This window comes from Tetrao urogallus, assembly GCF_951394365.1.
Source record: "Tetrao urogallus genome assembly, chromosome: Z".
Lineage (NCBI taxonomy): Eukaryota > Metazoa > Chordata > Aves > Galliformes > Phasianidae > Tetrao > Tetrao urogallus.
In genome coordinates this window covers 33,382,146-33,403,660 of record NC_136816.1, presented here as the reverse complement: position 1 = coordinate 33,403,660, position 21,515 = coordinate 33,382,146, and the positions used below count along the sequence as shown (strand labels likewise).

The following is a 21,515-nucleotide window of genomic DNA, read 5'->3' as shown; positions in this document are numbered from 1 at the left end:
CACATTGTAAAAACATTAAAAAAACTGTAAACAAGTTAGGGAACAAAGCAAATTATTGTTTTATTTGTGAAGATCAAAAAAGCATAAATGTCTGTGGCCTCCAAGCTCAAGTTAAAATAGTAAGAGTAGCAGAAACTCTTAATAGAACCTATCCAAAGCACAGAAGTCACTGGAAAGGGACAGTAATGAATTTCAATGAATGACAGTAAGAATTTCAATTATCTTTTGATGCATGATTTGCATGCAGCTGTGTTTCCATCTGATTTCATTTTTTTCTACGTACACGGAGCCATGGTTAAATGCTTCCCGTTGGAGTTTCCCATTGCATGTTATCATTTAAATAAAAAACAAAAAAAGATTTAGGATGTCCTCCACCTCTTCTTAAGATAACTGGTAAATGCCTGCAGGGCTGCTTCTTGAAGCCTGTCACTGTGGAGTACCCATAAAGGAACAAGCTGCAGAACGCATGCCTTTAGAATAATCAAGAAAAAACAATGCAAAATCAGAAGGTTACAAAAACCTTTTGAAAGAAATTAACCACGTGATCAGAAAGATTGTAGAAAATAATAAATATGTAAGATTTTACTTCATATTTTTAGTACAAATGTTTCCCTCAGCAGAAAATGCTCTTTCTTTCTCTGTTCTCATCCTTATACTTTTGTTAGATGATCACCATTAACAGCTGCCATATACATGTATATATATATATATATATATGTATGTATTAGTTTGATATCTTGAGGAATTTATATTTATGTGACAGTACAGTCTGTTTTTATGTACTTTCCTTTCTTCACTAATGAATTTTTAATCTACTGATTGGTTTCTTTAAAGGAGTAGAGTCATGGATATATTCTTGGTAGGAAACTGGCAGCTGGAGAAGAGATGAAGACATCAAACTGACCTCAGCTCAAAACATAGAAGTTGAGAATATTGCACCTTGCTTACAGCACTGCACTCTGCATGTATCTTCTTCCCTTCAGAGTTTACTGGTGCCATATTAACATTAACCTATTCACAGTTTGTCTTTTGAAACGTAACTTTAAGATTTCGAAAATGAACCAAAAAACCCGATGAGCCCAGGCAGACTTGATTCAACTTTTAGAATCTGTTTACAAATTATCATATGCAATTACCAGTAATTCATGGGCTAAACATCCAAAAATCTCATCTCCGAAAGTGACGTAATGCAGTGATTCACTAACAAACTCTTCCGCTGTCTTTGTAATAAGACCAGGTTTTTGGTGCATTGTCATTGGAGTAGAGACGCCATAAGGAGCCACTACCTAAAATAAGGCATGTAGTAAGAGTTTAATGTTATCAGACATCTACGTAAGACCATTCACTCTGCAGAATCTCATGGCATCTGAGAAACTGTAAAACATATCTGCAATGGATTAAGGCATGATATGGAATAAGTAAAGGTAAGATATAGTATCACCTGTATGATAATTCCCTTCTCTTTATACTCTGCTTGTAGTGCTTTGGAGAAAGTGCATGTAAAGGCCTAGCATAAAATAAAATGAAATAATGTTAATGCAGGAAATTATGTATTTTCACAAATACTCAAAAATTTATGCCCGAACATCTTAGACAACCTGAGGCACAGTTAGTGGTGAAAAAGTGTTTGAAGACACATTTTTTGCTCTCCTCCACTAGTAACACCAAGATCAGAGAAGACGATGTCTTGCACTGGCCCAAGCTAGATATGAAACAGGTATAACTGCAGACCTTTATCAAAAATTTATCATATTTATGAAAATGCAAGAAATAAAAATATTAGAGTCCCATTTATCTTAGTTCTTGTAGCACATTGTTGCCATCTCTGAATGACATCTACCTTCCCAGTCCAAGACTTATATTGCTCTTTCTTGAAATGAAAAGATCAGTGAAGCACAACTCAAGCCTGTAATATATGTCTATGACCATAGCGTACAAATGTGATTTTATATATATATATATATATATATATATATATATATTTGCTGGAGATTTATTTATTTGCTTGTTTGTTTTTAGGCATCAACCTTTAGGGTTTATCTTTCTAAGCTTTTCTTCACACCATGAAGATTGCATGTACATGAATGTATTTTGTGTAAAAGCTGGCTTTTTAATATAATGAATGATTTTAGAAATATTCAGAAGCTTAGCAACACTGAACATAGTTAGCTTAACAACTTTATTAATAAGAGATATAAAAACCATTTTAACCAGAGAACTCCTGAATTTTTCAAAGATTCATAGAATCTTCCATTTGAAGCAAATATGATCAAGGCAGATCATTTTTGGAGTTTCAGTAAAAATCAATATCTCCTCATTTTCATAAGATCTGGGGTTTCAATTTAAAGTAATATTTCAAAGTGAAATCTAGGAAATGAGGAAATTCACCAGCCACCTACCAGGATTTTTATTCCTGACTTTATAAGAAAAATCTAACCTTTCTGTACAACTGCAGTTTCAAGTAAGACAGCTAAGCAAGCCCAGTAAAATTCATCATTCTACAAAAGGCATTGCTATAACACTAATTAAAGACAAAAATATTCCAGTGATGAGACATATCTTCAGCTGGATTTCATTTGCATAGCTGACTCTTAGTTCTCAGCTATCACTAATTCACATCATTCCATTATTTCAGAGAAATAAGACTGTTTTATGTCATCTGAAATCCCAGGTCAGTATTGCTGATATAAAATTTTGGTAAACACTTGATGGAGATTTATAAAGCTACGTAAAAGACTTACCTTAGATGCTGAGTACATTGTGTACAGGGGACAAGGGAAAGTTCCCAGACCAGAGGATAGGTTCAGAATCAGACCTTTCTGTCTAAAATTTAATTTAGATAGTTACATACAGCATTATGGTAAAAACCTTCACAAGTGGAAAGCAATGTTTCTCCCCAAGAAGGCAGAGCTCTCCTATTATCCTGTAGACTACACTCTCTGAAGACCCAACTTTTATCGTTTTGTTAGGTGCAATTAAGTCTAATGCAGCTAGGAAAAATGGAATAAGTGAAAATTTAATGCCCTATCCAAGTAGAACCATGGGAACATTTTAGAAGCTATTTACATCTAACAGAGGAAAAATTGCCATCACAGATTTTATGCTCCTTAGTAATTGGTAGGTCCCCTCTGCTCATTAGCCAGCACATTCATTTTCCTGTTCCATGCATCTGTTGTTTTAGTTTCCCTATTCACAATTCCCTATACAAATCACCAAAAACAATTCATTCTGCAACAACCAGGAAAAACGAAACAGAGCAAAACAGTTAAATAGTAAGAGCTTATTTTGTTTTCAAAACAAAAAGCATGCACTGTCCTCTAAAAGGTACTAGTTAATGTTTTCTAGAAACTGCATCTGTAAACCTCAACAGCTTAAGAACACCCTCTGTCTAACGTGCACATAGTATTAAAAGGAGAAAAGGGAGTACATAGCTGAATTAATCTCCCAGAGGAAGTACAAGTATTTCTAGAGCTTTAAAAAATGATGGCTAACAATCCTGGAAAAATAAAAAATATATTGAAGTAGAATTGAATGTATGCTGTCATGTATAACTTTATATCTGCAGTAGCTACATGCTTTTTCTATAAACAGATCAATATTTTATATTATCTTTTCCATTCCACAGTTAACTGACAACTTGTGGCAGTTTGTATCATTCATTCACATGGCACTAACAGCAAGAGAAGTAAATCTTACTGACTGACATTCCATCAAGTGCAGAAGTTAATAATGAAAAAGCATACCTTTCACTGAAGAAAGTGGTAGTAGAAACAAAAACCATTTGAAAATTATGGAAAAATTATTTTTACCTTGGTTCCATATGTTTCAAAATTAGTTGTGTCATCTGTAAGATAAGTACATTAAAAATATACCAAATTTCCTATTTCTAATTGCTTTTTTTTATTCTTCTTGTTTTATTCAGAAGGTTTCCCATTTGCTTAAGCCCCAAATACATGTCCAGTTCAAATATGGCACGTTCAAAGGTTTGAGAAACATTTTAGAAATGCTAATGGCCTACCAATTAGCTAAATTGTTAAAAAAATATCTAAGGTCAGTCTTCTAAGCCATGAAAATCATATGCTTATCCAAAGTTTTTCATCAATATCTGAATTTCATGAATCTTCAGTTTTCAATCACAAGGAGAAAGTAAGCTCTATCATGTTTTCAGACTTTTTTCTTCTGGCTCCACCTGGATCAGAAATAGTAGAAAATTAATTAAAAGAAAACTTATTTTCTGGAAACAAAGGAATTTTTGGGTCATTTTTATACTAATTATTTAAAGATCTATTTCAATTTTAACAGGAGACTGAATCATTCTTCTGATTTTAAAGTGAGATTAAATCCAATCTCAGGTAAGAAAGTAGCTTTTGCCATTAAGCTTAACTCCTTAGGAAGTTGATTGATTCATTATAAAAATATGTAAGTCTGAAACTTTGCAGGATAAAAGTTGGAACTAATTTGTCAAGAACTGTAATAAATGTCAGTGCAAGTGAATAATTCAATTATTTATTTCAGTCCCTATTAGTTCTCTATTATTTTTTTCAGAAGTGTCATTGTATACGTTGTATACATTGTATCAATGTATACATTGTATATATGTCATTGATTGAAGGATCAAGGTGAGATTCACAAGCTTCATTTTCAGAAAGGATGCTGATGTCATATCAGCTGGGGTGAAGGAGAATTTTCAAGGAAAGTGGAAAACATTGGAAATGGTCCTGCCTTTCCTCAGTGGTAAAAACTCTACTGACATCTGTAGGAATGCCTGGAGCACAAGTGTCCCACTGCAAAAGGTAGTGAGCAGGATTCTACCAGCAGTCAAGCCAAGGACTGGGAAAAAATGTAAAGATGATTTGTACCAAGGCATGAGGAATGGCAGTTAGGAGCATGATTTCTTCTCTGAGTTTTGAAGGAAAGTGAAATTTTGTGAAAAAATTGAAGAGGAAGGAGTTGTAACATTGAGGGAAAGGAATCCCCAAGCCTTGGGTGAGCAAAGAGATCATGGAAAAACTCTAATTTTAGAAAAAAGCCAACAGAAAGTGGGAAAAGGATCAGGCCACTTGAGAGGAATGTAACAATGGTGTCAAAGCAGACTGGGATGTGACAAGAAAGGTTAAAGCCCACTCGGAATTATATCTGGCAAAGAAGGTCAAGGATGTCAAGAACAGTTTCTTTAAGTATATCAGTAGCAAAAGAAAGATTAGGGAAAATGTGGGTCCACTGCTGAATGAGATGGACACCTTGATAATGGAGGCAGAGTTACTGAATGCTTTCTTTGCTTCAGTCTCTTCTACTAAGACTGCCTCTCAGGAATCTCACACTCTACAGGTAAGAGAGACAGTCTGAGGAAAGGAAGAATTCCACTTGGTTGAGGCCAGAGATCACCTAAGCAAGCTTGATGTACACAAATCCATGTATCAATTGGATACACCCACAAGCACTAAGAAAGCTGGCAGAAGTGATTGCCAAAATGCTTTCTGTCCTCTTTGAAAGGAGAATGGAAGAGGTGCCTGAGGACTGGAAGTAAGCCAGTGTCTATTCAGTCTTCAAAAAGGATAAGAAGGAGGAGACAAGAATCAAAGAATCGTAGCGTGGCTTAGGTTGGAGAGGACCATAAGAATTATTTAGTTCCAACCCCCTTGCCATTAGCAGGGTTGCCAGTTACTTGTTTAGGCTACCCAGGATCCCATCTGGCCTGACTGTGAATACCTGCATGGATGGGGCATCCACAGCCTCACTGGGAAACTTGCTTCACTGCCTCACCTCTCTCTGAGTAACAAATTTCTGCCTAACATCTAACCTAAATCTCTCCTCTTTTAGTTAAAAACTACTCCCTCTCGTTCTATCACTATCAGACCATGTAAAAAGTTAGCTTGTAAGCTCCCTTCAAGTACTGGAAGACCACAATGAGGTCTCCCTAGAGCCTCTCCAACAGAAACAAGCCCAAGTCCCTCATCCTTTCTTTGTTGGAGAGTTGCTCTAGCCTCCAATCATATCATCAGGACCCACTCCAAGAGCTCCACATTCCTCCTGTACTGGGGAGCCACAGATTTCGGCACGTTACTTCGGATGGGGCATCACAAGGGCAAAATAGAGGGGAACAATTCCCTCCCTGTCTCTGCTAGCTACCCCTCTTTTGATGCAGCTCAGGATTCTGTTGGCTTTCCAGGCTGCAAGTGCACACTGCTGGCTCATCTCCAGCCTTTCTTTCATCAGGACACCCAGGTCCTTCTCTGCAGGGCTGCTCTGTGTGAGTTCTATCACTTTGTACTCATATCTGGGATAACCCTAGCCCAAGTGCAGCACCTAGCACTTGGCCTTGTTAAACTTCATTAGGTTCTGATATGTCTGCTTTTCAAGCATGTCCAGGTCCCTATGGATGGTATACCTCCCTTCTATTGTGCCAGCTGCACCACTCATCTTGATTAGGGGCCTAGAAAATCTCTCTTATGAGGAAAGGCTAGGAGAGCTGTGATTCTTCAGTCTGGAGAAGAGAAAACTGAGAGAAGACTGAGAGGAGAAGGCTGAGAGCAGATCTTATCAGTGTAAGTATGTAAGGGCAGGATTCAATTGGATGGGGCCAGGCTCTTTACAGTGCTGCTCAGAGACAAGGCAAGGGCAATGGGCACAAACTGGAACATAAGAATTTACATGCAAACATGAGTGTCATGGTTTTGTGATTTTTGGCTTTCGAAATTGCACATCATAACATCATGTAGTGCACTGGGAGTTAAAGTGTTAATGCTCCAATTCCGGGTACCTGTCTCTGTACGTCACCAAAGTAATGGGATCTGGCCCTTCTGGGTGGGGTGGTCTCTTATGGCCTTGCAGGGGGTATTGGAGTGTGCTTTCCTAGCAGTACCAAGCTTTGCAGGTTTGATTCCTGAGAACACTCTCTCTCTCTTATTTTATTTGATTTATTAGTCTCAGTTTCAATTAGATTGTATAATATTGTGTTACCTTGCATTCCGATATCATAGTTGATAAAATGGAGTTTTCCTCCACAGATCATTGCTGCTATTTTTTCCCCTTCCTTGAGCCCAGCTCCCATTTCCCTACCCCTTTTCCCTCTTCCTTCCTATTTTGTGGAGCTGGAGGGGCCCAGGGGTCTACTGCCCCCCTGTCAAGGGCATAGATTGATCTAGTTAACTCCAAAAGTAAACTTTACTTTGAGTTTGACAGTGCACTGGAACGAGATGCCCAGTGAGATTGTGGAGTCTCTCGTTCAGGAGATATTCAAAACCCACCCGAATAATGTCCTGTGTAATGTACTATAGAGAACCCACTTTAGCAGGGACTCTAGACAAGGTGATCTTCAGAGGTCTTTTCCAACCTCTATAATTCTGCGATAAATGGAATAAAACCTTTTAGCAGAAAGTTCACCAAACTACTTCATAAATGAATTTGTTTTAATTTATTGATCTCACATGATTTATTAATTGAAGTCATTAAGCAGCACTACAAATTTGAGAGGTAAAGTTTGCTATGCAAAGTGGAGTATCTGTTCACAATTTTCATGTAACATTTAAGAATTTCTTAGCCAAAGTTAAGATGAACTCTGAAGCTCTGGTTCTGCTCTTGTTATGTTAACATACTACTTGCTAACTGCAGAGCAACACAAATCTTTAAGCATGGAACAGTAACTGCTCTTGCAAGTAAAGTAACCAACCAAATTTGGCACAAAGAAAAACAGTGATCTGGGAGTCAATTCCTGAAGTTCCTTTCTTACACTGATAGAAAAATGTTTTTGTAGAACAGAATTGTTTCAAAAAATGAATATACAGCACAGCACAAAAAGACTGTGGATCTTCTTGTCCTGCAGATTTTTATTTTTAAACAAATCTTCCTGATTAGGGACACCACCTTATTTTTGGGAAATGATTCAGATGCAGTGTAATAATGTGTATCAACCAACCAATTGTGCAAAAACATTTCCAGTCAACTCAAAATATTTCATAGATATTAGAAACCAACAAAGTCCTTCAAATAATGCTGACATTCCAGCCTAATAGGAATGTCTTTGGATAAACTGGATGAATTTGTACAGGAAAGTTAATTGCATGACTAACAATAGTCATGCAATTAATGTGATTAAATGACTGCTCTTATTCAGTGCAATGAATTCAGATTTGATGCATATGACACATACCTTTGTAACAGAAATAATGTTACAGTTGACAAGGTTCTGCAATAAGCAAGAAAGCAGTAAGTTCATGGCTAACTTCAAAAAGCATGTAGCTTTTCTACATTACAAACCTAGCAATTCCAACTGAAAAACTTGCTAGCAAAGCAGAGTTGCCCTGGATTTTCACTGACTGAGTCTAGGATGTGAGATACTTAAAGGCAAATGAGCCCTGGATTCATGTTTCACTAAACATTGAACTCAAATCTCATACATCTCTTTGTTATAGCACTCTTCATTTTGCCCAGCTGTGTCTTTGTGCATGATGACACTACAGAGCCTGGTGTCCCAGCACTGTTGGCACCAGCAAACCAAGCTAGATGCATGCCAAATTGCACTCAGCTTACAAAGGTGCCAAGCTGAGCTGGAGTGTCTCCCAGTAACAGAGGTAGCAGTATTTCTCTACATGATGTCTGTGCAGCATAAGAACTTCTGTGCAGAGGTATTGTCCCAACGCCATCTTGCAGGCACAAGCAATAGCAGCAGCAGAGGTTCCACCTCATGGCTGCAGCACAGTGGGAAGCAGTCAGCTGTGGATCTGTAGTTTGTAACAGATGGTGACAAACAGGCTGAATAATAAGGCAAAGAAGAATGTGATCAAGTCCTTAATCCCGTGAAACTATTCTGAGTGTGTAAATTTCTCCCTAAAATAAAGCATGTTTAAGCAAGGTTTATTTTTTTATTTTCCTACACATTAAATCAATGGTATCTCTACAAAATAAAGTTTTGATAACACTAACATAAATGCTGCAGCTGTGACTGAGCTGGCCACATGGTGTTATGTGACAGCATAGCTGATCTCAGCTATTGTTACCTGCCTGCTGCAGTTGAGCTGAACTCTACTATTTTTTTCTATTGCAAGCTCTTCCAAACATTAAAAACAAACCAAAATATGCTTCTACACTGAAATAGGCACTGATGGTAGTAGAGGGAGGATCTGCCACTTGCTAAGGAGAATAACAATTCCTAATTATTATGTTGAAAGTAGAAAATCACAGAGTAATCCTACCTCATCTACATCTGGTGCATTAAGGAAACGGCATGGAAGAGGATTATGAAGCATTCCAACATTGTTAACTAATCAAAGGAAACATAATTATAAGGACCACATCAAGACAAAGTCTTAATTCAGCTAATTAAGCAAATGCCTTCTCCTTAAGACTTGGTTTTTAAGCTGCATATGAAGAGAAATGCTGCTTAGCTTTGAGTCTTGTTCTCACTGAATTCATTGCTATCGACCAGTGCTGACTTCAGGGAAGAGAAAAACAGTCTGCTGTACAGTCTGGGGAGGGCGGGTTGATTGTTCGGTTTTGTTTTGTTCTTGTTTAGTTTGTTTGTTTCTTCATTAAAAGGATAATTTTTTTAACAAATAAACAAAAAAAGTTTCAATTGTTCCTGTGTGGATCACACCAATTAGTGTTAGCCTCAGGCTTGTTTCGATTTGAATGTAAGAACCACACACAGCTGTAATTCCTTGATGCCAAACAGGGAAAAAATAATCCCACGGGCTGGCCACTGCTCATTAAATGGCAGAAAATTGTTCACGGCAGAAGAAACTAGTGCACAAAGAAAAGGGAAATGCTTGGAGAATCTTAATTCACTTTTAAAACTTGATCAAGATAATTTATATTCTAATATGTTAGGCAGTTGTATGCTTGGTTTAGTTGTTGGCTAACAAGTTGTTACAACACACATAATTTGTAAAATTCTGTGTTTAATACACTGCAGCCATAAAATAGCATTTACATAACAGACATCAGCAACTCACCCAAAACACCTATTTCCAAGCCTTCCAGATCTTTTTCGATGTTCTCGTATACTGAATTTTTAGTGAAATCAGCTTGTATAACCTTCACCTTTTGAGCTGTGGCCTGCTCTGTAATAAAGAATAAAAAACAGAAAAGCCCTTTCCATCTATAAAGAGAAGAACTGTAATGCAGTAGTTAGAAAAACAGTGAAATGTCTCACTTAACAATGTCCACTGCACAGATTTATTCTGGAGAAGAGGAGGCTCAAGGAAGAACTCATTGCACTCTACTACTTCCTGAAGGGAGGTTGTGGTGAAGAGGGGTTTGGCCTCTCCTCCCAGGCAACGAGCAGGACCTGGGGAAACAACTGCAAGTTGTATCAGAGGAGGTTTAGATTAAACATAAGGAGAAACTTTTTCTCTTAGAGAGTGGTCAGGCACTGGAATGTCTGCCCAGGGAGGTGGTGGATTTGCTGTCACTGGCAGTGTTCAAGAGGCATCTGGATGAGGAGCTGCAAGATGCGGTGTAGTAGCTTGTGGTAGGAGTGGTAATCAGAAAACAGTTGTACTAGATGATCTTACAGGTCGTTTCCAACCTCGTGATTCTATGATTCTATGATAATCATTTTTTCAACTTTCTTGCTTTAAAAATAGTTAAATCACAAGGTAAACACCCGCACTCGTTACAGTTATTTTCAAGGAAATAACTGGCAAATAGGATGAATTTATGCCCTGAAATTAATGGAAATTCCCTGACAAAACCTAAACAGCATTTAGTCCTTTAGCAAGAAAAAAAACCGAAATAAATAAGCAATACAGCAACTCTTCCCCAGTTACCATTATACTTATGAAAGAACATTGTCAACATGCATTAGGCAGATGAATGTGGTGCCAGATCCTCAACATAAGAACAGAATTGTTTTAAAGTGAGGTGAGTTTTGTGTGTGTGTGTGTGTGTGTGTGTGTGTGTGTAAAAGATCAACATTTTAACAAGCAGTCATTTTTTCATGTAGGACGAGGAGACAGATAGACTAGTTGTGATGCCACATTTTCTGCATCCTTTTCAGCCAATTTCATTCCTACATTTGCATCACTGTGGATTGAAACTTCCATAGAATGAATGTTTTACAACAACAATAGTAAACATGTTAAACAAGCAATTCGTCTAGAGAAACCATTAGCTCTGTGTCCTCACACAAAACTTATTTTATTATGTTTTATCTCATGTTCTAAAAGAGCCATCCTGTCCAGCTGGGTTGAAATCTGGTTTTGATTCTTCTTTAAGGAAGTGTTTTTTGGCTTGTGGAATGGCCTGCTGAAAGCTCTATTTCTGAGAGCTACTCTCAAGCACATCTGTGATCCACAGAAATAAAGCAAGCTACTGAGACTAAGGGAGTTATCTACATTTTAGCCTCTCTTCATCTATCTTACCACAAAACAGTACAGTGAGGTAAATAACATTAATAAGTTGAGAAGGAAGTCAAGTGTTCTCGTTACTGTGTCCAACTCACTGGAAAAGGATACAGTGCATAAATGTGAAATGTTTCTTGTTCAGACAGTTTAGAAAGAAAAAGAAAAAAAATTAAAAAACAATAAAATCATTCTGGTTAGACTTCTGCTTCATTTTGGATTTCCATTGTTTATTTACTCTCACAAAATTACAGTAAGCTTAACTCGCCTTCCCAGTAATTACTTAGCTTAATTACAATAAATCCTGAGTCTGAATATTGAAATCAGAGGAGCTATTTGAAAACTTTAACCTAGAGCTCCTTGTTGATTTTTTTGACCTCCATATCAGATGCTTGCTGTTGCTGTGTCCTCCTCCCATTCATTTTGTTTGTGCCATCTACTTGCTGTTATGTATTCCTCTCCAACTCAGCACAACAAATAACATGAGTCATTCTGGAGAAATACCAAAACCCACTGAACACAATGGGAAGATCTCATTGGGTTTTGCCAGCAATTTCAGGCATGCTCTGGGGAAAACTCGATGCTATCTGCCGTTGGCAGGCTGCTGCAGCGGACCATCCAGGACAGGAGGCCCTTGGTGAGGGGGTGCTGCAGAGCACAGAACATGCATGGGGAAGGTGCCCCAAGGTTGGCCTCAATGTAAATCCTATAAAGAGGAATCTGCAGGGCACTACCTTTTTACACCTCTCTCATTCTTCACTTAGCTGTCTTAGTCTCAGGGACCTCATTGTTTTCATTCTTTGCTTCCCATTATCATTTACAATGCATAGAAACTATATAAATCTGTTAAACTTTTTTTTCTTTTTAATTAGATTTTTTAATTATTTAATATTCAGCCACAGAGAAACGCAGCAACACCAGAGCTTGCATAATCTTCACTGGAGTCCATATTTTTATGGCTTTTTACTTTGTAGGAGCCAGTGTATGCTGCACTGGTCTCATGGGATACAGTTAGGCTGGTGTTTCCCCTTTCTTGCTTCTCAAAGGAAAGCAAGTCTGTATCTAGAAATGAGGGGTAAATTAGGCAGGAAATTCAGAAGCTCAGTAGTCGATTTCATCCCCAAGATACAAAAGATACCTCCTGTGGGTGCAATCTGGTCTGAGGCCTGTGTCACATCCTTCTCTTTGGAAGGGCTCAGAGCCTGGCAAAGCACAGCCAGCACAGCAGCACACACACTGGGGAGTTTAGGGACAGAGGCAATATATGGAAGAATAAACCCAATTACAGATGTCTGTAAAGTTAACAGAGGATATAAACGCACTTGTCTCCTATAGAAATCCTAACCGTCAATCCTAATGTGTTTAAATAAACTATTCCCCAGGGCAAATGGCTGATTCCATTTGAAGAAAAGAAAATGAACATTAATTCTAAATGCACACTACTTTACTGTCTTACTGAAAGCCAAATGTAGTTTGTAAACCTTAAAAAGAGAAAAAAAGAGGACAACAGCTACAATTATTTCACTTTTACTCCTCTTCTGCTGCATTCCAAGAACTAGCCTCAAGGTAATCTTTCTTTCTCAAGCAAAAGCCCATTCATAGATTGTTCAAATAAATCTATTGTCCTATCTCCTTGCCTGTATTTAGAGATCTTAAGTTCAGGTGAAGTCAGAATAGAACGTGGAGTCATATTTCTTTGTCCCAAACTATTGAACTGTTTGAATCATAGCATGTATTTTTAAAGCAATCTATGACTAGAAGGGTTCAACCAATGCAGTGAAACAGTGCCTGTAGTTTTGCACTAAGAGCTTGGGCTCTATCTGCAGCAATATCTGGGACTCCACTCGACAAGGGAAGCAGGCCCAGGTTCCCACCAAGCCAGGCTGCCAAATGGGAAGGCAAACAAATGTGGTACAAACACTTACCGATTTCATTGGCTACTCTCTGCATCTTCTCAAGAGTTCTACTTATCATAACTATATTTAACCCATGTCTTGCCAGCTACAAGAGAAGAATATAAAAGTGTTGGAAAGCAATATTGAACATGATTTTTTTTAATTTTCTAATTTTACTATTGAAAACAATTACAGTTATTAATTGCTTTCAGTTGTCTGTCACTGGTCTAATGGGCAAACAACAGATATTAAAACCAGATTCTAGTAGTCTGTGAAAATACCTTTTTGCCCCTTACAAGAAAATATGTTGGACAACAATGAAGTCCCAACCATATGATTAAAAATAAACAACCACAGCCAGTTTCACTTAAGCATGTGCATGCAGAGAAAAAAAATGATGTGGCATTTCCCAGACAAGCATTGGGAAGACAAATAATTACTTTCTAGTCATTTTACAACACCATCTTTGACCTTCATTATTTTATTAGATTAAAAAAGAAGTCATGCAAAAAAGTCCATGCATGGAGACTTTGGCATTTCCACATGCAGATTAAATATCATCCACGTCACCTACAAATGAAGGACTACATAGAATGTATTTTCTGTAAGCTACCCATTCCCACCAGCAAAGGAGTTTTAGGCAGAATCTGAAAAAAAAAACACATGCAAAGCTTGTGAAATGAAGTTATTAAGTAGCAGTGGGACAGAGTTATGTGCACAAAGAAAGATAAGAGTTGAAACCAGAAAATGCCTGTGAGAGCAAGAAGCAAGAAAAAGTCAGTACAAAAGATAAAGGCCAACTTCTGAAAGTACCATGTTATCTTGGAACAAGGAGTGAACTGGCGAAGGCCACACAGTGAAGACCCATTCATTTCTGCCACTGACTCCCTGCAATGCACTCTCCTTAAACCTACTGGAGGGAAGCAGGTTGTCCTACTGAGCTCTTCTGAAACAACGGAAAGAATGTCAAGGAACAAGGACCTTTGTTTGAAAACTCACTACACTGAGAGTACAAGGAGCAGACTATCTATTAAATATATAAGACACAGCCATTTGCACTTTCAGCACAAAGACCTTGCTCACAGTCCCACGCTCTCAGAGAACCTCTCACATAATTAGCCACAGAGACATGTCCAGGCCTGGGCACTCCATGGTTTTGAAAGCTTATTTTATGGGCTCTGTATGAGGTACTCAGGAAGAGAAAGTAAATTGTCTGCACACTGGCAAATTTCCCTTTGTCTAAAATGTGCTTAACTCAAGCTGTTTCCAACTTGGAAAGCAATGCAGATAGTCTCTCTTGCTCTGGTCCCTTATTCGTACCTGTCACTCAGAGATGATTACACAGAGGTCATTCTGCTTTTTTGAGCATTCAAACAAGATTAAATATCATCCATGTCACCTACAAAGTAAAATCAAAATTTTATTTTGTAGTGCTTCTCAATAACACTTCATATATGTCTCTGTGTCTGGTAAAAAATGATCCCTATTGCTATAATCCTATTTTAGCTAGAATGGCAAAAATGCTGACTGCCAGGTGAACAGATGAGAGGATGCTCCTTTGCTGCTGTATGCCAGATCCATTAGAAGTATAAGGCTGCAGCAGCATTTCTCAAGGCCTTTTTCTTCTTTTTCTTTTTCTTTTTCTTTTTCTCTTTTTCTCTTTTTCTTTTTCTCTTTTTCTTTTTCTCTTTTTCTTTTTCTTTTTCTTTTTCTTTTTCTTTTTCTTTTTCTTTTTCTTTTTCTTTTTCTTTTTCTTTTTCTTTTTCTTTTTTTTCTTTTTCTCTTTCTTTTATTTTTATTTTTCTCTTTCTTTTATTTTTATTTTTATTTTTACTTATTTCCTCATATATAACCCGTGCATTCTTTTCAGAAAAAAGTTTCACAGGACACTTAAGCTACAACATTCAAGTGCACCCTCAAGGCAAACAAAAATGAAGGCATTTAAGAAAGGAATTTCCTGGCCATCACTGGCAGAGGCTACGCGGCTTTTAACTCTGCCTCACTCCGCACAGAGGCAACGTTGAGCGCAGCCCGTGGCGCGCTGCCCTACCCGTAGCGCGAGGACCGCCCTGTCCTCGGGCGGCGTAGAGGGGAGATTTAGGTTAGATATTAGGAAGAAATTCTTTACTCAGAGAGTGGTGAGGTGCTGTCATTGGCTGCCCAGAGAAGCTGTGGATGCCCCATCCCTGAAAGCATTCAAGACCAGTCTGGATGGGATCCTGGGAGACCTCATCCTACTCACTGCAACTAGCCTGTGGCAGAGGTTGGAACTGGATGATCTTTAAGATCCCTTTCAACTGAAGGCATTCTGTGATTCTGTGAACCTAAAAGGACAACAGAATGTGTGTCCTGTATCAACCATCAGTCTTCTGAGACTTCAAGCTTTTTACACAGACCAAGCCAGCCAGTGTGCAGAAGTATTTACCTAACTACAAATCTTGGAAAAAGGGGTTTTCCCCCAGTAGGGAGTGTAATCATTACCTGGACTTCTGTCTCCTGGGCTGTATTTGTGAGCCACTGGTTCGGGTTTCCATATAAAACACTGAGCAGAAACAGCCACCATCCTTCCAAATCACCAGGACTAGTGTCAGTTTCTGGTATCACAGGAGTGTGGAGCTCTTGTATTATGTTGTGGCTTGTTACAAGTCCATGTTTGAAGGACAGCCTTTGCTTGGTCTTAGAGCTCAAGCTCCAGGGACACAGATGTAGTGACCCTGTGGCCTGCAGGCTAGATTTGCGTTCACACCAGCCCACGGTATCAGCAAAACCTATGTCAGATTGACATCAGAGAATTTTGTACCCAACATCAGAGCAGCGACAAAGCTGGTCCACTCATTTACAAGCCTCACACAATCATGTGCTTTGACCTCAGCCAGCAAGATGATGTACCAAGCTATGAGCTCAAATAGTGCCGTGCATTAGCTGAGCACAACCTCTATGATTGGGAAGACCTGGGGAAGATAAATCTCAGCAAGGGTAAAGATGCCTCTCAGTCAACACAAGAAAGCCAAAAATAATGAAGAAACATTCCACAAAAACTTGCCAGCTCCTGACAAAAACTGTTTTCTCAAGAAAGGAACAAAAGACAATAGTTATTTTATTATTTCTGACGACTTAAGTGGCCATTCATATGTCACAGCTGGCCTTTTAGCTGGGATTTACAGTTCTATAACCTATGCGGAACAAAGGAAGCAGAACAAAGACAGAAATTCTGACCTCAGATCCACTCTCAGATTCTTGCAGACCTCATAGTTAAAGTATCACCAGGATCTCTCACACAGTTACTTCAGCACGCTGCTTCTGCGTGTGACTACACCTGGAGATGCAGTTCTATGGGCATGATAAAGCATTTCTGACAGTTCTTATCTGTGTTTTAACCCCAACCCATTCTTCCCTGACTTACATATTCATCAGACTCTTTCTATTTTCTTATTGTTACAGCAACTTAGTCAGTAGGCGGAAAGCAACGTTTTTCCTTCTTTCACACAGGAGAGTTTGTAATCTTTATCACAACTACAATAAATACTGCAATACTTGGTATCTATATTTTCTAATTCCAATGCAGTTCAGAAAGTACTTATTGTATTGCCACTCCCAGTAATCAAAATCAGGTGCTTCAAGTATGAGTAAATGAAGCATATACTTAGGAGAACTGGTTTAATAATCTAATCAATTAAATCAAAAGGAAACTCATTTTCCTTTCCTGAGAGACACGTTTTATGTACATTTTTTCACATCATATATGACTTATCACTTCAGAATGCTTCACATCTAATCCAGATCCTCCCATATTACCACCTGTTAATTTTCATCTGGTTGTCTCAGTTCTGAAGACAATAACTTACATTTCATCGCAGCTAAGCAATTCAGTTCAGACAGAGAGCTGGTTATGAACAAAGACATCAGAGAGAAAATCTGCTACTGTCACTATCACACATAGCAAGGAGAGTCTCAGAGGCCTCTCTGCCTTCAGCAATGGTGAGCAGAGGGGATGTTGTAGCACCTTCACAGCAATGCATGGCAAACTGCAGCTCCCTCCTCCTGCAGACTCCTGCAGTGACGGATTACTAACCAGACTATCAGGGATCCTTGTCAGTTCCTTAGCTTGTAGCTCATACTCATTTATGTATATTTCTCCTTTCTCTGTTGTTTCAAATATATCTCTCAAACTTTCTTTTGCAGCTGTGAATGATAGCAAAGTGCATTTTGTGTGTTTAATACTGGACTACCTCATCAAAAGAGAAAAAACACATTAGCTGTAAAACCGGGGGGAAAAAAAAGGATAGGCTGGAAGACATGCCACTCTGGACAGACAATACAAAATCTCAATTACACGGTGTTTCCATTTCATTTCCTTGGACAGACAGGACCACTGCAACATGAATGACATTCCTCTTAAATGCAATACTAATGTCCTCACAGAACTCAGCTCATGTTATTCTGCAAATAGGGAGGGAAAGGATTGGTACTATATTTGTCACAGTGGCTTTGAATTCCAGACTCTTCTTACTAACATGCAAAGGCTGGTAATAGATAGCAATTTTCATTTTGTTGAAGTAAAATTAAGGGAGTATAATTTTTCTTACCTCAAAGGAATATGCTTTTCCAAGCCCATCTCCTGCTCCTGTGACCACTGAAGAAAGAAAATAATAGTAAGGATCATGGTGATTGTAGATTTTCTTTAGCTCTTTATTGAATTTGTTAAACTTAATATTGTCCATTTCTTGGACATTACTGTCAAAACATTTCTAATAAACCACTGAATCAAGCCTTTCTTTGTATTGTGACTTGACATTTATTGCTAAGCACTATTAGTCTTCCAAGCAAACCTCTCCCCACTGTAACCCACCTAGTAGCATCTTAGTCAATACTTTCACTTTGAATGGGGAGACAGCAACAAATCTATTACCTATGAGATGGCAGAATTTTTTTAATATGCATATATTCTTTCAAAAGTTCTGCTTTGTACTTGCATGTTCATTGCAGAATGGCAGTAGGTAAGGAGTGACAGAGGCTGATACATTTCCTGACACAGCAAGTTTCTCTGTAAGGAAAAACTAACTTAACATCACCTATATAGTGCTTTCTATCTCAAGATTTACCTTTGGATTTAGTGTCACTGGGGAAGTAAACAAGCCTTGGCATTTACAAGGCACCCTGGACCTTAAATATCATGAAAGCAAGTAACGATTAAGGGCTATAGAAGGAAAATACTTATCATCTTAGAAATAAAGGATAAATAAGCAAAGGAGAAACATCCTAAAACAGTTCTGAGGTACATCTGACACATTTTTAGAGCAAAACTGAACATGAGTCAGTGTCTAAAAACAAAGTAAATTAAGGACTTCTAAATTGACAGAGATACCAGAGAAGCAGAGTGAGTTTGAGCAGCTAGGTTCACAGGGAACAGAAAACTCCTGGTGAGGAAGTTAGTGATCTTTATGACCACAGCAGACCTGCAGATGAAAAGCAAGCTTCCACCTGCCAGCTTGCATCCTTGCAGGGCTTGGGATCTCACATTCCGTATGATGCTGCAAGCCACTCAAGCCCAATGAATACAACCAGCCTGAGGAAACTTAATGTATTTGAAATGACAGAACACAATTGGTCCACTGAAGGAAAGGGCAGTCTCTGGGCCTCCAGGAGGACAAGGTTTCATAGAGCTCCATGCTGTGCTTCTGACTATCCACATACCAGCCAGGCCCACACACCAAAATGTGGCTTACGTGTTATTTCAGAAGCACTTGATGCTTAGCCAAGTCCTTCACAAACAGCTGAGTTTTGTTTCTTACTCATCCACAGTGAGATATGCGCATTAAACACATACACAATCCAACTCTCTAGCATGAGAGTACATTTGGGGTCACTTCTTAACAAGATGCCACCAGTGGTGACATCTGTAACCTCGTATCTCTAAAACTGCCTTTTCATTCTTACTTCATATTGACGATCTACCAACCCTAAGAAAAACATTTAATAGGAAGAATTCTTTCATTAAATATTTCTGTTATTTTTATGAGAATATGTAATGTCTTTAAAAAAGCACTGCTGAGTTGTAGTCTTCAAAGTTTTTAGGCAAGAATAGATTTCCAATAGAGAAAAAACACTGGAAGTAAGAATAGGGAGAGAATCCCCATCCACACACTGTGTGTGCACGTTGCTACTAGTTTATTTTTCTCTTCTCCCCAAGTAGGCAAAAACTTGAAGTTCATAAAACTGAATTTACTAGCAGGTAGAAAGAAGAAATGAAACAAAGCACACAGTAGAAATTGTTCTCTGAAGGAGTGGGGCAAGAGAACACAAGCAAAATATCCCAATTAGTAACATAACTAATAGAGAGATTCATCTCTCTATTACAAAAAGAAAAATGTAAGGAAATTTCCATTACCTGCCCATTCTCCCAGCGACCGGAAGAAAGCCTGAGGCAAAGCACTCCAAAAATGTGGGAAAATATAGTTCATAAATCTGATGCATTTAAGCAGAGCAGAGAAACAGATCAGAGCCCCTGTAACAATGAGCAGCTGATGCTGCAAGTCTTCCATGGCGAGCGAAATCAGCAAGCTACCATGCAACAGTAACACTCTCTCTGGGAAATGCGCACTGGCAGAGCAACAACAGGTTTAATCACAGCATGTGATCCGTTTTCTCCGAATAATGTCCAGAGTTCAGGCAAGAATAATGTCTCTGTTTTACACTCAGATTTGTAAATGACCACAAGGGAGGAGAAAAAAAAAAAGAAAGAAAGAAGGAAAGAAAGAAAGAAAGAAAAAAAGAAAGAAACAATGACTTCTGGAGCTCATTTCAGTAGGAAGGTTTCATTGCTTTCCTGGAAATTACCCAAGAACAAAAAGAAGAAAAATAATTCTATTTTGTTTAAGTTTTGCAGAAACTGATAGGTCTAATCCAAAACCCTGGATAAGAATACCCCTGACCTTGGGATAACACACAACAACACCTCTTTGTACAGCTATGAAGAGTTAAGCTGTAGTACAGAGGCTTCCATAGCACACTGAATTTGTGCTTGGGCCAAAAAAAATAGATTTATCTCCAAATTTGAAGACTAAATAATAAAAGGTTAATAAAGACACCTAGTTCTTCCTACGCAGTGAAAAAAATACTACATAACTTTTTAAAGAGTTTTCTGAAAATAGTTTATTATGCATTTTACAGATAGGGAAATTATGGCACAACTGGTATGGTAGTTTATTAACAAGGAAATAGAACATACAGTTTTCTGAACAAAATATGTTTGAATCATCATTAAAGTTGAGGACATGGATAAAAATCATAAGGCTAAATAGCAGTGTTAAGAACAGAGCCTTACTGCAAATTAAAAATAATAATACTAAAACTAAAAACAGAAATTTGATATTAAAATAAAATTAATAAAAGTCACATTTTAGGGTTTTGGTTTTTTTTTCTTAACGTTAACACATGGAAATTCTCAGAGAAAGCACAGAAACAGCACTTATTCTTCTTTGCAAATGAAATGTTTGAAACATTCGTTCTCTAAAGACCAATTTAAAATGGAAAAGAGAAAGACTGGTGCACAAATGATGATAAAACAAGAAATTGCATCCATACCTCAATGATATTCTTCCACATTTAACATGAACCATCTTTAAAATTTAATCTGAATCTCTGACAGCCAGAAGTCCCCAACAGAAGAGCAGAAATGTATGTTGAGTTTCAAATTACTAACACCTTCAGTCAGAATACCACAATACATAGGTTTATTGCAGAGAAAAGACAATGTCTGAATCACAAGCAATGGAACAAAATGATATTAAAAATATTACTATCTTAGCTTAATGACAATTCAGTTTCCTGACACTTACGTGGTCTTAAAATTACAGTATAGTCACTGTTACCTACACTGTAACACCTAATTTTACTCCACAAGTAAGGCCAGCCGTAACAACAAGTATCTGAATACTTCTCCAAAATATATACATACAAAAAGTCCTCACAGTCATTCACTACTCAAGGAATAATTTACATCTGAACAAGCTGCACATATGCAACAATGGTTCTGAATACCGCTTTTAAACAAAAATTAAGAATTCAAATTCCAAATTTCCACAGCTCTTAGTCTTCTTTTGCTCTGCCCTGACTCCTTTGCATCTTTCTGTTCCAGAGACTGGATACAAGTCTGAGATACTTTTTCTTTGGCCTAGTATCTGTAAATCAGGCTGAGATCCAGGAGGAAAAAAAGTAACTTCTTATGAATGTGCAGAACTGTTCATCCAGCTAAGGTTTTTGTTGTTGTTGTCATTGTTTT

The 21,515-nt window shown here is 38.0% G+C and overlaps 1 protein-coding gene across 1 annotated transcript; it reads right to left on the bottom strand.

Moving 5' to 3' along the window:
- Positions 1-359: 359 nt before the first annotated feature.
- On the bottom strand, positions 360-19,776 carry HSD17B3 (hydroxysteroid 17-beta dehydrogenase 3; the record flags this gene model as incomplete). Its single annotated transcript, XM_079548170.1, has 11 exons — positions 360-470; positions 1,137-1,286; positions 1,442-1,507; positions 2,742-2,823; positions 3,810-3,844; positions 8,150-8,185; positions 9,192-9,259; positions 9,951-10,058; positions 13,265-13,340; positions 17,821-17,867; positions 19,623-19,776. 11 exons carry the CDS (start codon positions 19,774-19,776, stop codon positions 360-362), a joined length of 933 nt encoding a protein of 310 aa, XP_079404296.1.
- Positions 19,777-21,515: the final 1,739 nt, after the last annotated feature.